General features: G+C 40.5%; 2 protein-coding genes across 13 annotated transcripts in view; both read left to right on the forward strand.

Moving 5' to 3' along the window:
• The window catches only part of LOC110843569 (protein sickie), a 163,378-nt gene that overhangs the window by 94,910 nt on the left and 55,313 nt on the right, over nucleotides 1-13,155 (forward strand). For 7 of the 12 annotated variants that reach the window (XM_035848225.1, XM_035848218.1, XM_035848220.1 and 4 more), the window contains 7 exons: nucleotides 5,090-5,204; nucleotides 5,333-5,511; nucleotides 5,875-6,167; nucleotides 8,153-9,292; nucleotides 10,516-10,705; nucleotides 10,908-10,937; nucleotides 11,090-11,221. In XM_035848225.1, the coding sequence (XP_035704118.1) occupies nucleotides 5,090-5,204; nucleotides 5,333-5,511; nucleotides 5,875-6,167; nucleotides 8,153-9,292; nucleotides 10,516-10,705; nucleotides 10,908-10,937; nucleotides 11,090-11,221 (2,079 nt within the window). The remainder of the gene's footprint in view (nucleotides 1-5,089; nucleotides 5,205-5,332; nucleotides 5,512-5,874; nucleotides 6,168-8,152; nucleotides 9,293-10,515; nucleotides 10,706-10,907; nucleotides 10,938-11,089; nucleotides 11,222-13,155) is intronic. The other 5 variants (XM_035848229.1, XM_035848219.1, XM_022089536.2 and 2 more) reach the window with 3 other exon arrangements.
• LOC118434506 lies at nucleotides 11,367-13,095 on the forward strand. The gene is made up of 2 exons (XM_035848232.1): nucleotides 11,367-11,760; nucleotides 11,850-13,095. The coding sequence occupies exon 2, from the start codon at nucleotides 11,873-11,875 to the stop codon at nucleotides 12,776-12,778; it is 906 nt and encodes a 301-aa protein (XP_035704125.1). The 5' UTR covers nucleotides 11,367-11,760; nucleotides 11,850-11,872; the 3' UTR covers nucleotides 12,779-13,095.

Consider the following 13,155-nt stretch of genomic DNA (forward strand, 5'->3'; position numbering starts at 1 on the left):
GGATGGATGGATGGATGGGTGGGAGGTTTGTAGCGTGGTGGGGTTTAGGTTAGTGGATGCTTTAGTTTTGAGAAAGAAAGGAGACGACGAAGGGAGAAAGAGCGTGAGTAATAAAACTGGTTGGTTGGGGTGGATGGCAGTCGTCGTTGGGCAGAGAAAACCCCTAATTCATCGATCGCAAGTTTCGAGTCTGCTCCTCGTTTACCCTCCAAAGCTTTACTCTCAAACTGAATGTGCTGGGTAAAAATGCCCGGAATATTCCCCACGATCCGTACTCCCAGCAAAGAGGAAATCCACTCCACATGAACCAAAGGCAATGTTGACAGTCAACACTATCCCTTCGCTGGGGAAACAGGGACGGAATCGAGTGAGTGAGGGTGCCTGCCTGCCTGCCTGCGTTGTGTGTGATACCAAGAAGGGACGCCTGGTTCGTGCTCTGTTAATCCTTCGCCATAATAACGCCAGCAGTTTCGAATGGTTTCCTATATTTCGCAAATCTGCAATTTCCTCTCGAGTACAAGTGTAGAATTCTTCATAACTTGTGAAAAGTATTCAATTCTCATTTCTGCAATGTGTTAAAACTCAGAGATGATGACCAGTGGTGAACCAGATAAGAATTCCGTATCGAATTTTTGGTTTGCAATTTCGCAAAAGTGATTGGATTGAAGGAAAGTAAGAACAGAGTTGTGAACTGAGAATCAGAGTATAGTGAGTGACTACATTCATGAAATGAAGTAGTGAATTCTACCAGTTTTTGGGGTTTATCGGAATTTTCCACTGGCTCGACTCAGACTTTGTTGCGAAAAGTGATACAGGAAAGAAACAATGCTGCGAATTCCTGAGCTTTTACTCGGGATGGAAAAGCTGATCATTTTCTAAGCCGGAGATCTGAAAAGTAAGAACTTTTTGGTACATTGGCTGGATGATTGTATTCTCGAATCTCGTGGTGGTTGGAGAGAAAGTGCGGCTTCCTCAACGATCTGAGCGAGTGAATAAGAAGTCAAGCCGGCTGCTTTGCATTCCTCCCGATAAAAGATTTCGAGCAGTGTTCAGCCAGAAAGTCGATCAGTATTATTTCTTAAAAGATGGATAGCGGATACTCTGCGGAATTTGGATTCATTCTGAATTGCTTGCTTGCTTAGGATTAGTTGTTGAGAGTCAAGTACTCGTCATGTCAATATCGTGCGTAGCGTCCTCGCCCGCCGTACGTACGAGAGACCAACCGGGGTTTTGTTTTGAGAACAAAGTTGGTAAGTTTTGCTTTCCTTGTGCTTCGTGCTGGGCTGGCAGGTCCTCCTGGGAAAATCCCATCTGATTCATGTTTCTTAGAAGAGAAAGTAATACGGAAGCGGGCAAACCTTTCATCTCGCTCGTGAAATGGCACTGGATATTTTCCAAACACAATGCACGAATATGACACACTCAAAATAGAATGGATGATGTTTAGTCGGGGGAGTTTTACTCGCTCCTTTTACTTGATTTTCATCCCATCGAGTCCAAAGCTGTGAAAGAATGGATGATAAAGTTTAATGTTATGCAAGGCACTTCATTCTCGTAGTAGTTGTACATACGTACACATAGCTTTTCCTGTTGGTAGGTGGCTATTTCAGCAGTGTTTACTGCCAATGCAAGTATGTAGTTCATACTCATTGTTCCGAGTTGCGATGCAAATAAGCTTTTCTGACTAGAAAGATATATGTGCAGATTATGGTTATGAATAAGCCGTTCATAATTTAAAGAGTTTTGTTAATTTGAACCCATTTACTGGTAGAAATCCGCAACTACCTCCTGTAATTGTGGTGTAGCCTCCCACCACCCGGAGAAAGTTTATAACCTAACCATACATACAAATACCTACGTAAGCACGTTATTAAAGTGTATATAACAACCTCTGCTGCGTCTTATTTTTCTCTCTTTCTCTTTCTCAAACTCTTTTTTTTTGGAAAAACTGACGGAAAAGTAGATTGCTAAACGTTGCACAAATTTATCACGAGTAAATATGTAATCAACGAAGCGCTAGATGGGATTTTTTTTCTTTCCCCTGTTGCCTGCCCACTCGTCCATCCATGCGTAAATACAGACAGCCACTGGTTTTCCATTTTTACAAAGCAAGTTACCTTATCTTTCGTATAATAAATACTTTCCTCGTAAATAAATAAGTTCCTTTTACAGACACATGTAAATACATGTATGTACATAGGCAAAGATGGTTAAGACGATAAGATGCGATAGTCCATAAGACGGAGGAGTATCTAAGTAGGTGTCTGTCCTGTCTCGTATTTTTATCTATGCATGTCGACTTACTTTACTTTCACCGAAACGATTCGGTTCGAAAAACGTAGCAACCTGCTGTTTCTAGGGGCTTGTTTTCCCTTGTTATTATTTATTGACTTGTCTTCCACAAAATCCTCTTCTTTTTTTTACTCAACAGAAAAAAACAACTGTTTGTTAGTACTACTTAAACTTCACATCGCCCTTTTTGCATCGCATTGTTTGTCACGTTTAGAAAACAAATGGTTACGGTTATATGTTTTCCGAGGGAAAACTTCGCTGTCTACTCGACAATACGCTTTCTCAACTAGTTCCCTAATGAATAAATTATTCGCCAAACTTTCCACTTTGTTGGCATTAATTACCTTAAAAAACTCTGCTCTTCGACGGAATGCATATTACGTCGTTAATAGTTAACCAGATATTATATCACGAACTGATGATGATAAATAATATAGCTCGTAATAATAACTCTTGCCAGTTTTACCTCAAGTTTTACTTTGGAAAGTTGCTTGGTGGGTGGGTTTGGTTTGGTTTTCCAGTTTTCGGCCCAGACCATGGTCTCGTATTACTTACCATTGTATTCCTGGGCTGATTGACGGAGAAAGATTTAATAACTTTCTCCTCTACTTTGTTCACGGGCAGTGTTGCATTTCACGGCTGTCTCGCCAATAAAAGTTTATTACTACGATGAGTATCGACATAATCCAGTCGCCGTTATTATTACACAACTGATTAACTACTGACTCAACAACATAATATTTCCATTCACGGGGACGAGCAGAGAACCACTTTTATTGTAAAACTTTTCAAAAATCTAATATCTAAAGTTTTAAGCCTTCAACTTTAATTCTGTCCGACCTGCTGAATTTGAAGGGATAAAATAAATGTACATCCTATTCAAAGTTTTATTCAGAACGGAATTTCTATCTGTCAAAACGTAGGATTGTTCAAGTTTGGCTGATGATTTCAACCACTGACTACCGCATTGTTCCGCATCCGTAATAAAAAGCATCAATAACATAACGCATAACCCATCGTGTTGTATGTAGATGCATTTTCATATCGTATCATATCAACAAAGAGATAACGAAATGAACCCTTTGGGCCAAGTCCAAGAAGGGAAATAGGAAAGTTGGAAATAATAATATTGGTCGAATCTTTACTGCCGCCGAGAAGAAGTCGGCATCCACTTGACTTTTCTTTTCCCTTGCTGCGGCGACACGATTGAAATAAATGGAGAACAGCAGAACAACAAAACTTGTTCATCATAATGGCAAGAAAATGGACTATTCCAACTTTCCACATGATGTGCAAAGTAAGAAAATGAAGTAATGAAATTCGGAAATGAAGTGTCTTTTGAATTCCTCAAATTTTAATTAGGCAGAGACGAAGGAGCACGAAAATTCTGAACAATAGCGTTATTTAGACTTCAAACTTTGTACCGGATTTTCAATGAACCTTAAAAATTTAATTGACCACGAGACGGAGATGGATGCAAGAACCGTACATATGCACAAGGCGTAGGTGGCCTGTCTGGCTGGCCTTATCTTAAAACGGCGGCCACTTTCTCTGCCGCATACATTATTTACAACATTAAGTACTCCTCATCAATATTTATGGTGGTTCGATACAATCGCAAATACGCATTCTCAGCGTGTGGTACCCAAACGAGAGAGAGGGAAATTGGGAAGAAAGCAGTCGAGGTCGCATGAATTTTTTAACAAGCACCTGACGATCTTGATCCAAATGTAGCTGGATTTTTAGTTTTGCATACTACTTAAGTAAGTATTTTCTTGTAAAAGCTACTCTCACAAGGGAAAAGTCTTGGCAAATTAATCGTGCCTTATTCCAACCCCATTATTGCAACGGATCACTAAGTTTCAGACTTGTGAGGAGATTGTACAATAGCAATTGAAGCAAGGAATATAAATCGAACGGAAATGATACATTGTTTCCGAATGAAATGAAATACAACAGCATTCCTCATTTCCACCTTAATGGTCAGAGTTTTTCGATAAAAAAAGCGTGAAAGTGAGAAATTGCTGCTGGATTCTTATGTGAAGTTGCGGAGGAGAAAAGACGAGGAGAAAGTATAGTAAATAACAGGTTGTTGTTTTCTTCTTCAAGGTTGTCTCTTGTCGTGTCAAATTGTTTTACTTTGCTAAGAATTATTATCCGTCAGAACAGGATACGAGTATCTCTTGTTACGGATGATGATAAATGTCCAGGTTTCAAATGCCTCCTTCATTTCGTCCAAGCGTCATCATCGTAGAGAGAGAATCACTCAGAAAGCGAGGTTCCCTCGCCAATTCTTCTACTCGGACTAGTGCACATTAGTTATAAATAGAAAATCCGACAGAAAATATTGGCTTTTTTTGCACTGTGTTTGCTTACCTGCGAGTTTCGAGATGTTTTCGAAGTTTCGAGATGTTTTCGAAAATAGTTTGAGTTTATTTTCTAAAGACGCTCAGTGTCCATTAGGTACAAATATAACTTTGAGCACGTGCACATCACGGACCTCGGTACACATGCATTATACATAAATATATTGTATCAGCCTTAGTTTTAGATGACAATGTGACGACTTATTTATACATGTTGCTTGATGTTTATTTATTGCAATATGTACATAAATTGTGTGGGGTTGGGTTTCGTAATAATTTATAACTCTTGTAAATAATCCATTACCTAATAACATGGCATTATACCATTACTCCTCTCTCAATCCAATCCCTCTTTGCTACACAACAACTACGTCCAACTAACCGGAACAAATGTCTTTTAACAACCAATCTTTTAACCTTTTCCTTTACAGCTTTGACGATTCTAGTTCAATCTCCAGCGGAATTTCAGACCTAAATGAAATCCCAACTGATTTGACGAGCTCCTCTGTCAACTCAGAGTTATCCAGTCCTTACGCTAGTCTCCAGGTAAACTAACTACTGCCGTATTTAACCAACTAATCTTGCCTCTCTGTTAAGTATCTAATACTACCAAAAATTTCCTCCTCTAACAAAGCAAATAATGTCGTGGATGCTTTATTTGTTTGCCTTAACAGCGTGGCGGTGGTGATGGTGAAAGCATTTCTTCTGCTGCAGCAGCCGCTAACAAACTAGTCTGTGAAGAGATTCACAAGCAACTTGACCCTCAAAGCATCATTTACCGCGTGGTTGGTTCCCGAAATCGTCGATCAGGTTCCAAAAGTCCGGCGGATGCGAGAGTTTACCAGGCCGCAAAGTAAGTTACTCATGAATTCATGTGCTCTCAACGTATGGCATGAAGTTCTCACCGGAGAAAGTTCCCATATTCCCACGGGACCTAATAAACTCTCGATTGTTTAAGATTGAGACGGAATTGTCGAATTAATTGGCACTCTGATTGCACGAGTATAACGACGTATATCATTAAATTTGCATTTCAGTATTTACTAAATGTGTAAAATATGGTCGTTTCCAGTGACGCATAAATAAACCAATGTCCATCGCAAAATGTATTCAATCCTGAAAATCTCTCGAAAGAAACGATCTCTTTGTATTTTACAGCCTGCGAATATAATAATGCGACTGATTCTTTATTCCTCTCTTTTGTCGGAACTTTCAGATCGAACGAAGAAAGCGGTGGGATTTCATTAAGCGGATCTTCTCAGATAAAATCCAGTGGTGGACATCCGGACCAGCAGTCTTCCTCCTCCTCGAGGGGGGTGAAATATCATGGGAGCACCAACACCACCGGCAACGTGTCATCATCCTCTCCTCTTGGCAGTGGAGCCAACAATGGGATTCAGTCCGTCGTCTACTCTTTGTCCCAGCAGCATCTCTCGTCTGGACCCTCCTCGCACAAACGGTCTCTAAACAGTCTCGACCTCAAGGCAGCAAAGAATAAGGGAATGATTGGTGAGTTTCTCATTCAAATGACGCTCCAACAGCGGCCACCACACCATCCGCGGATTGGAATTGACGTGAAAGACAACTTTCTCTCTTCTCCATTCGTATCGAAGAAAAGGGACAATTTCATCTCATCTCAGAATTGCTCCCTAGTTTTTCACTTTGCTTACATACACGTTACCAAATTCTGTTTTTAATTCATGTTACTCATGGTTAAGTGAGTGTGAACATCATTTCCTGGCACGCGTAGGGTACAACAAGCGCTCTCCTCCAAAACTCAAACAAAAAACCGTTCTCTTCCTGATTGATTTAATTTGATTGGAAAAATTCGTTCATTCGCATCGTCTCTCTCCCTTTTCGTGAAAGGAAAGTTTATTTCCATCCGGAACAGATCTTTCTTCTTTTCTTCATCATTCTTCACCCTCCTCGCCTCGTCCTTCTCCTTCTCCGCGTGTACATTCCTCCCCGGTTCATGGTGTTGCATAAAATACACGCATTTCTTGAGGTAAAGTGGACAGGATATGTATGTGCATGGCACAAACTTGGTTTTATTTGACACAACGGGATAGGAAAGAAGGAATAAATATTGTTACAGGAGAGAGGCAGCAAATATTTAGCTTTGTACGTACAAGTGTTTCGTGCATTTATGTGCATTGTGCGTACTTACTTCTACTTCAGGACAAGGATTTCTTGGTTATTTATTAAAAATTCTTTTCAACTTTCCCCATTGACTTTTATTTGTACGAGGATGCACATCCTCACCACCACCAGAGTAAAATTGTAGAGAGTACTAGGGTTGCCGCGGGTAGCGAAAATGCTACCCGTTACCCGACCCGTTACCCGCAGCACAACTACCCGTACCCGCACGGGTACCCGTGAGGGTACCCGTTACCCGCTACCCGTTACGAGAATTAAGTTAAAACTAACTAACCTTCAGAATAAATTTGATTTAATCAATTATTTGATCATTTGGGTTGTTCAGTAGTTAGATATAATACTGTGCAGGTACCGAATGCCATAATTTGCTAGATGACCTTAGATTTTTCTGAAACCAAACTTTTCTGGCTTACAATGGAACCTTTTCAAGCCTATGCCGTGATTTCTTAGCGAATTATATAGAAAAATCAAGCCAAAAATTAGGAATTATCACTTATTTTTCTGTTGAATAGCCCGTTAAAAGAAAACTATTTGGGGGGAGAGTTCAAAGTCAACTATGGTTAACGTCAGCGAAGGAAAAAGATGCAAAACATGTACTTAAAAATTGGACTTTGACGTTAATATTTTGATATACTCGCGAGACAATCCTTGTGTAATTTGAAAATAGAGTCAATTTTTAGTCTGATTTTTAAAATTTATATTTTAAATGAAGGCATCATTTACGAAATTGCCTACAAATAAAATTTTTGCTTTCAATCGATTCAAGTTTTTCACCTTCAAAGCACAAATTAAAATCTCGTCAGTTTTACATAAAGACACAAGTACAAGTCAAGTTATTACTGATGTTTCAGAGCAGGCAAGTTATTCTTGAGAAACAATAATTTCTCCGCATTTTCCAAGAATAAAAAGCATTTAAGGCTGCCGTAGGCTTCTGTTGCTTCCGAAAACACACGCTCGCTATCAACGCTAGTTGCTGGCAAATGGAAAATGCCAAAATTTGAAATGAATAAATAATAAATTGGTGCTTTTGTTCGTAAATGGACTAACTTTCTTTGTGAGCTGTTTTAAGTCGAAAATTAAATAAAAACTGGACTACCCGTTACCCGTGCGGGTAGTTCTCGCTACCCGCAGAGAACGGGTACCCGCAAAAATCGTGCGGGTATGCGGGTAACGGGTACCCGACCCGTTACCCGCGGCAACCCTAGAGAGTACATCCTCAAGAAGAAGAAGTACGTACATTGAAAATATAAGAGTGCATACATACAGCTTTAGTTTTCAGTTGTCGTCTCTCCGTGGTTAATGTCCTCGTGTAATGTCATCATGTAATGTGTTTTCAGGGCTGAAGGAGGATTACTACGGCCGAGAAATGGGAGAAAGGCTCATAAAAGAAGAGCGAGACAGGCAAGACCACTCCTATCGGATTGGGCCCCCGTCCTCCCCCTCAGTCGATGAGAAGCGGAGTCACTCCGCAAAAATGGGACAAAGCTTCGGTGCTGGGTCTGCCAACCAGCAACAAAATCCAAATTTTGGTTACGTCCGGAGATCAACTGGTTGTGGGATTGGGAGCAGTGGTTCCGGCCTCAATGGAGGTGGGGGACACTCCTCGTCCGTTTCAAACACAAAGTATTCAATCCCCGTGTACGGAAACAATGGGAAAATGTCTCTATCCGGAATGAAGGAAATGTTGACCCCGGAAGAGTTCAAGGCCGCCCATGCTGCACTTGCCATTGCAACCGGAGGACCAACAGCTGCCCACCATCCCAGTCCGTATGCCGTTATTACCGCCACGATTGGTCAACCCAGTCCTAAAACGAGGACCAAAGTCAAAGTATCCGGTGGAACACAAACGCCCAATGATATCCATGAGATGAGCAGTAGTGGGCGTCACTCATCCCTTGGTTATCCTGGTCAACATCATCACTACTATGCGGGCAGTGGTGGTCCAAACTCACAGCAAAACCCAGAGTCAGAATACGGTTCCGTGGCGTCTTCGAGGAACTCTGGTTCTTACTCATCGTCCCGGTATGACCCCACCAATGGGAGTGGTGGCGGCGGTGGTGGTGGTAGTGGCGCAGCCTACAAATCTCTATCCCTCACAACCCCAACGGCATCACAGCTAAGTCAGAGTTTACGAGAGAGGATCCTTGGTTCTCAAAGTTTGCCCAAGGGGGCAACTGCTGCCGACTATGCAGCCCTTCTTGCCGCAATTCAGGCACAGAACCAGCAGATTTATGGGACACCGAATGCAAGCAAAGACAGAATGTCGAGATATCTTAGTTGCAAGACGATGAATGATGGCTCACTTAGTGACACCGGAGGCTACTCTAATTACAGCGAAATACAGGCCTACGCCCTGTCGTCACCAGCTGTCACGGGTCCTCCGAATAACAATGGGACGGGACCTTACCCGTGGATGAGACACAGCACCGGGTATGCGTCTTCCATCACCAGCGCACCCACCAGGCTGATGGGAGGAGGTTTGCTACTCTCTCTTTTTCACTACATGAATAATATTAAGATGCCCTTGGATGACGGGTTGATGTTCCAGTGATTCATCATCTCACACTAGTCTTCAAATGCAAATTTCTAAAATCGACAATTTAATTTCATGAGAATGTGTATTATTTGACTGAAGTTGTTACACATGTCGGATTCGCATGCTATGGAAGGAAATAGATTGCTGCATACATACAACAAATCTCAAACTTCTAGAATACCGAATGACACAATATATATAACAGTTTTTCATGTTTTCCCTTCATTTGGGATTCTGTTTACACATGCAGATTTTATAAGCCAAAGGCTAACAGTGAGAATGTATGCATGTAAGCATTTACGCAGTAGAATATTTCCAAAAATGTTTACCTTATTATTATTATGATTATTATCAGTTGTTGACTTTGTCGGCTTTCTCTCTCCATTAGGGTAGAATTTTTACTTGGATGAAGCACAGCATTTTAGATAAGCACTTTTACTCTCGAGTCAAAGTAAACTTTTTCTAGAGGCTAGAAATCTAATGCAATCTTTCAGAAACATACGGCAATATTTTACCTGCTGGTCTGGTATGCTACTTATTTGAAAATATTTGAGTACAGCAAGTATGCATGTAGGGTCAGGAAGTTGAGAATATTTCACATTGTGAAATGATGGCAACATCTTTTTATTCGAACCAAGTGGGACTTGCTGATTGCATTGTCTCCGTCAAAATCTTGTCCTGAAAAAGCCGACAAACACAAACATCACACCACCAAGCATCAGAATAGGAAGAACTCATTCCTATTACTTTTTTTCCCTTCGCTCAAGTAACTTTTCCTTCTTTCATCTTTTACTCGGGAAGAGTTGAAACCTTTGAAGTGTTTTATTTGAAGGTGGAAAAAGCGAAAGTTTGACACGAGGTGAGACACTTTGCTCGAGTTGAAATTTGAGACGTAGAAAAATATAGGATAGCCGCATCCCTACATATTCGTGACAAGCCAAGCGTCAACCAGCTTATGGGACTAGTCGCATCTATGAAGTGAAAGAAACGCTCAGATGTACACAATACTTTTAGAAAAAGATTGCAAGATTTGGACAGAATACAAATGCATCACCTACAAGAAACCTGTTTCCATTTATGATACGCACATTAAGTATGGATGGTTACGTCTCTTTATTTGTCTCTCTTGTACAATTCGCGTCGTCTTCCTCTTATTTATTGCAGCAGGAAGCATGACAGAAGCTGAGAGTATGGAGTCCCTCAGCTCATCCGCCTCCTTGGTGCAGCACAACCTCCGCGGCGAGGTGCAGGCCGCGCGGTCACACACCTTGAGTCAGGCGCGGACAAATTGCGGACAAACTGCAGCGGCCAGCCCTTCGCAAAGTCCGAGACTGAACAGAAGCAACAGCATCAGGTATGAATAAGCAAGCAGGGAAAACTAACAATATTTATATAATGACAATATAATAATTATTACGTATAGTGCAACAGTCTTTGTAACTTGTCTTGTAAATTTATCCTGTAATGAACTCGTACATGTTATCATCTCTCTTAATGATAAGTGCATGACCTAACTCTTTCTCTGAATTTCTCTGCATCCTTTTTGGAACCAAAAGTAGCCACTTTCGAGAACGGACTTTCCCCAGGTAACCCTCCAACTGTCTTGTCTTCCCTAGTTCTGATTACCCTTCTTTTCTACCCTGTAAATTACCTTGACCAATCGAACAACTGATTTCCTATCAACAATTCTCCACACTTTCTCATTGTTTATTAATTGAAACTGAATTAATTACCACAGATCCACCAAGTCGGAAAAATTGTACCCCTCCATGCTCCAGCGACACGAGGAGGCCGTGGCTGCCCAGTACTACAACTCGGTGATGGGTGGGAGTGGTGAATCTCCGATGAGCCATGTGTCAAATAGTGGGAGGTACACGCATAGCAAATTAAATCATAAATTATATTTCACCTTTTTTTAAATAACGGGATTATTTATCGTATTCTGCAATAAAAAATCGATTCACGAGGTTATCGGATTATAGTACATACATATATAAGATAAGTATAAATCATAATTGTATTTTCATAATTATTTAGATAACCTTTGGGACATGCAATTCTCATTTTTTGTCAATACAATGTAATATTATGTATGCCAAGTGGTGAAAAAAGTGTCCAAGATGGATGGGTGATTGACCTGTGAGAGAAGAAGAGGATACTGGAAATTGGGAAAATTGAGAACGTAAAAGTTCATTTCTCTGGATTTTCACTCTCTCGCATCTCTGGCTGATGAGGAGAAGACGACTCGGTCGTTCATTCCACTTCTGATTTCTTCTGATTCGTTCGTCTTCCTCTTCTTCCAGTCGGATTTCTCCTATTTTGTATTTCTCGAACTTTCGTGTCACCTTATCAGAAGGCAGGAGAATTACTTGAGTGGGTGAGGTCGACTTGACTGAAGTGTATTTACAGGTAAGTTGAACATGTGATATTTGATTTATTTATTTTTGTCAAGATTTTTTCCTCTCATTGACTGAACAATTTTTTCGTTTGTATTTTAGTAGAACTTTGGAACTTGGGAACAATGGGTCAAGGTCTCACTCATCCAATGCTGGAGTCTGCTAATGACCAGCCTGAGGCGGGTGTGCCTTATTTCGACCAAGGTGACAACAACAATACCTCATCAGAGCTTATCGAGGGACCCTTCAAGCCGTCTGCACCATCTACCTCACCGGAACAAGATATTCCTGCATCAACAATTGAACAAGCTCCGTCTCATCAGGATCAGCAGGAGATCGCGGAGTGTGAAAATCAAGATCCCCATGTGCTCAATGATGAAACCCCGTCTCAAACTAAAGAAGAAGAATCTAAACAAGAGCTAGGAACAACTGATGATATTCAAATGGATGACATCGACGAAGAAGTTGCAGGATTGATGGCAGAAGAAGAAGAAGATGAAGATGTTGAAAATGACGAAGAAGATGACGGTGTTGTTTGTCCAGTGCCTTTCCGCTGGGACGGAGCCAAGTTTAATCGGTCTGATCCCATTCCTATCCCTGAAAGCAAGAGCGGAGAGTATCGCTTTCACTCATTGACGGAATTTGTGTTCGACGAAGGCACAAGGATGTACAAATTGCCGATGGGACCCCATCCATCGATTGGTATGAACACGGAAGAGTTAGTTAACTATTTAATCGATTTTAGAAACAAACGTCCACGCTCATTGACACCAATCCCGGAAGCTAATGAGGGTGCAGATTTTTGCGGTTTGGAGTGGGACGAGGGTACGTTTCAGAAGGCTAAAAAACCAAAAGAAAATGTTGAGGAGTTGGCTGTACAAGCAGCATCATCGACGACTGATGTCAATAATAATACCATTGGAATTGCCGACTGGATCGACAACTTCAAGGATTACAGGCCTGCCGAGAATCTGCAGCCCATCACTTTCTCAACGTCCAATTTTCAGCCATATAAAGCAACTCAACAATAATTAACAATTTCATAAAAAATACAGATAATTACAATCAATATTTTGTATCAATCCCATTATTGTTAGTCATGCATTATGTGATTTCATTTAAATCTGTCCAATCAGGTGTAGTAATAAATTTAAAAGCCATGTGTTTGAGTTGTAATATGAGAAAAATTGTTTACTAAAATTATTACAAATGTATTTAAGTTTGTAAGTTAAATAATGGTCTTGTGTCAAAATTGTTAGTCATAAATAATTAATTACAGTTAAAATTTATGTGTTAATTTAGCAAGCAAATATTATGAGCAGATTCCAAATTGGAATTTTCAATATAAACTTGAACAGTTTTTATACTAATTTGGTTGTGCATTATTTTTATTTAGTATAATATTATT

This window comes from Folsomia candida, unplaced genomic scaffold (genome assembly GCF_002217175.1).
Source record: "Folsomia candida strain VU population unplaced genomic scaffold, ASM221717v1 Fcan01_Sc002, whole genome shotgun sequence".
Classification (NCBI taxonomy): domain Eukaryota; kingdom Metazoa; phylum Arthropoda; class Collembola; order Entomobryomorpha; family Isotomidae; genus Folsomia; species Folsomia candida.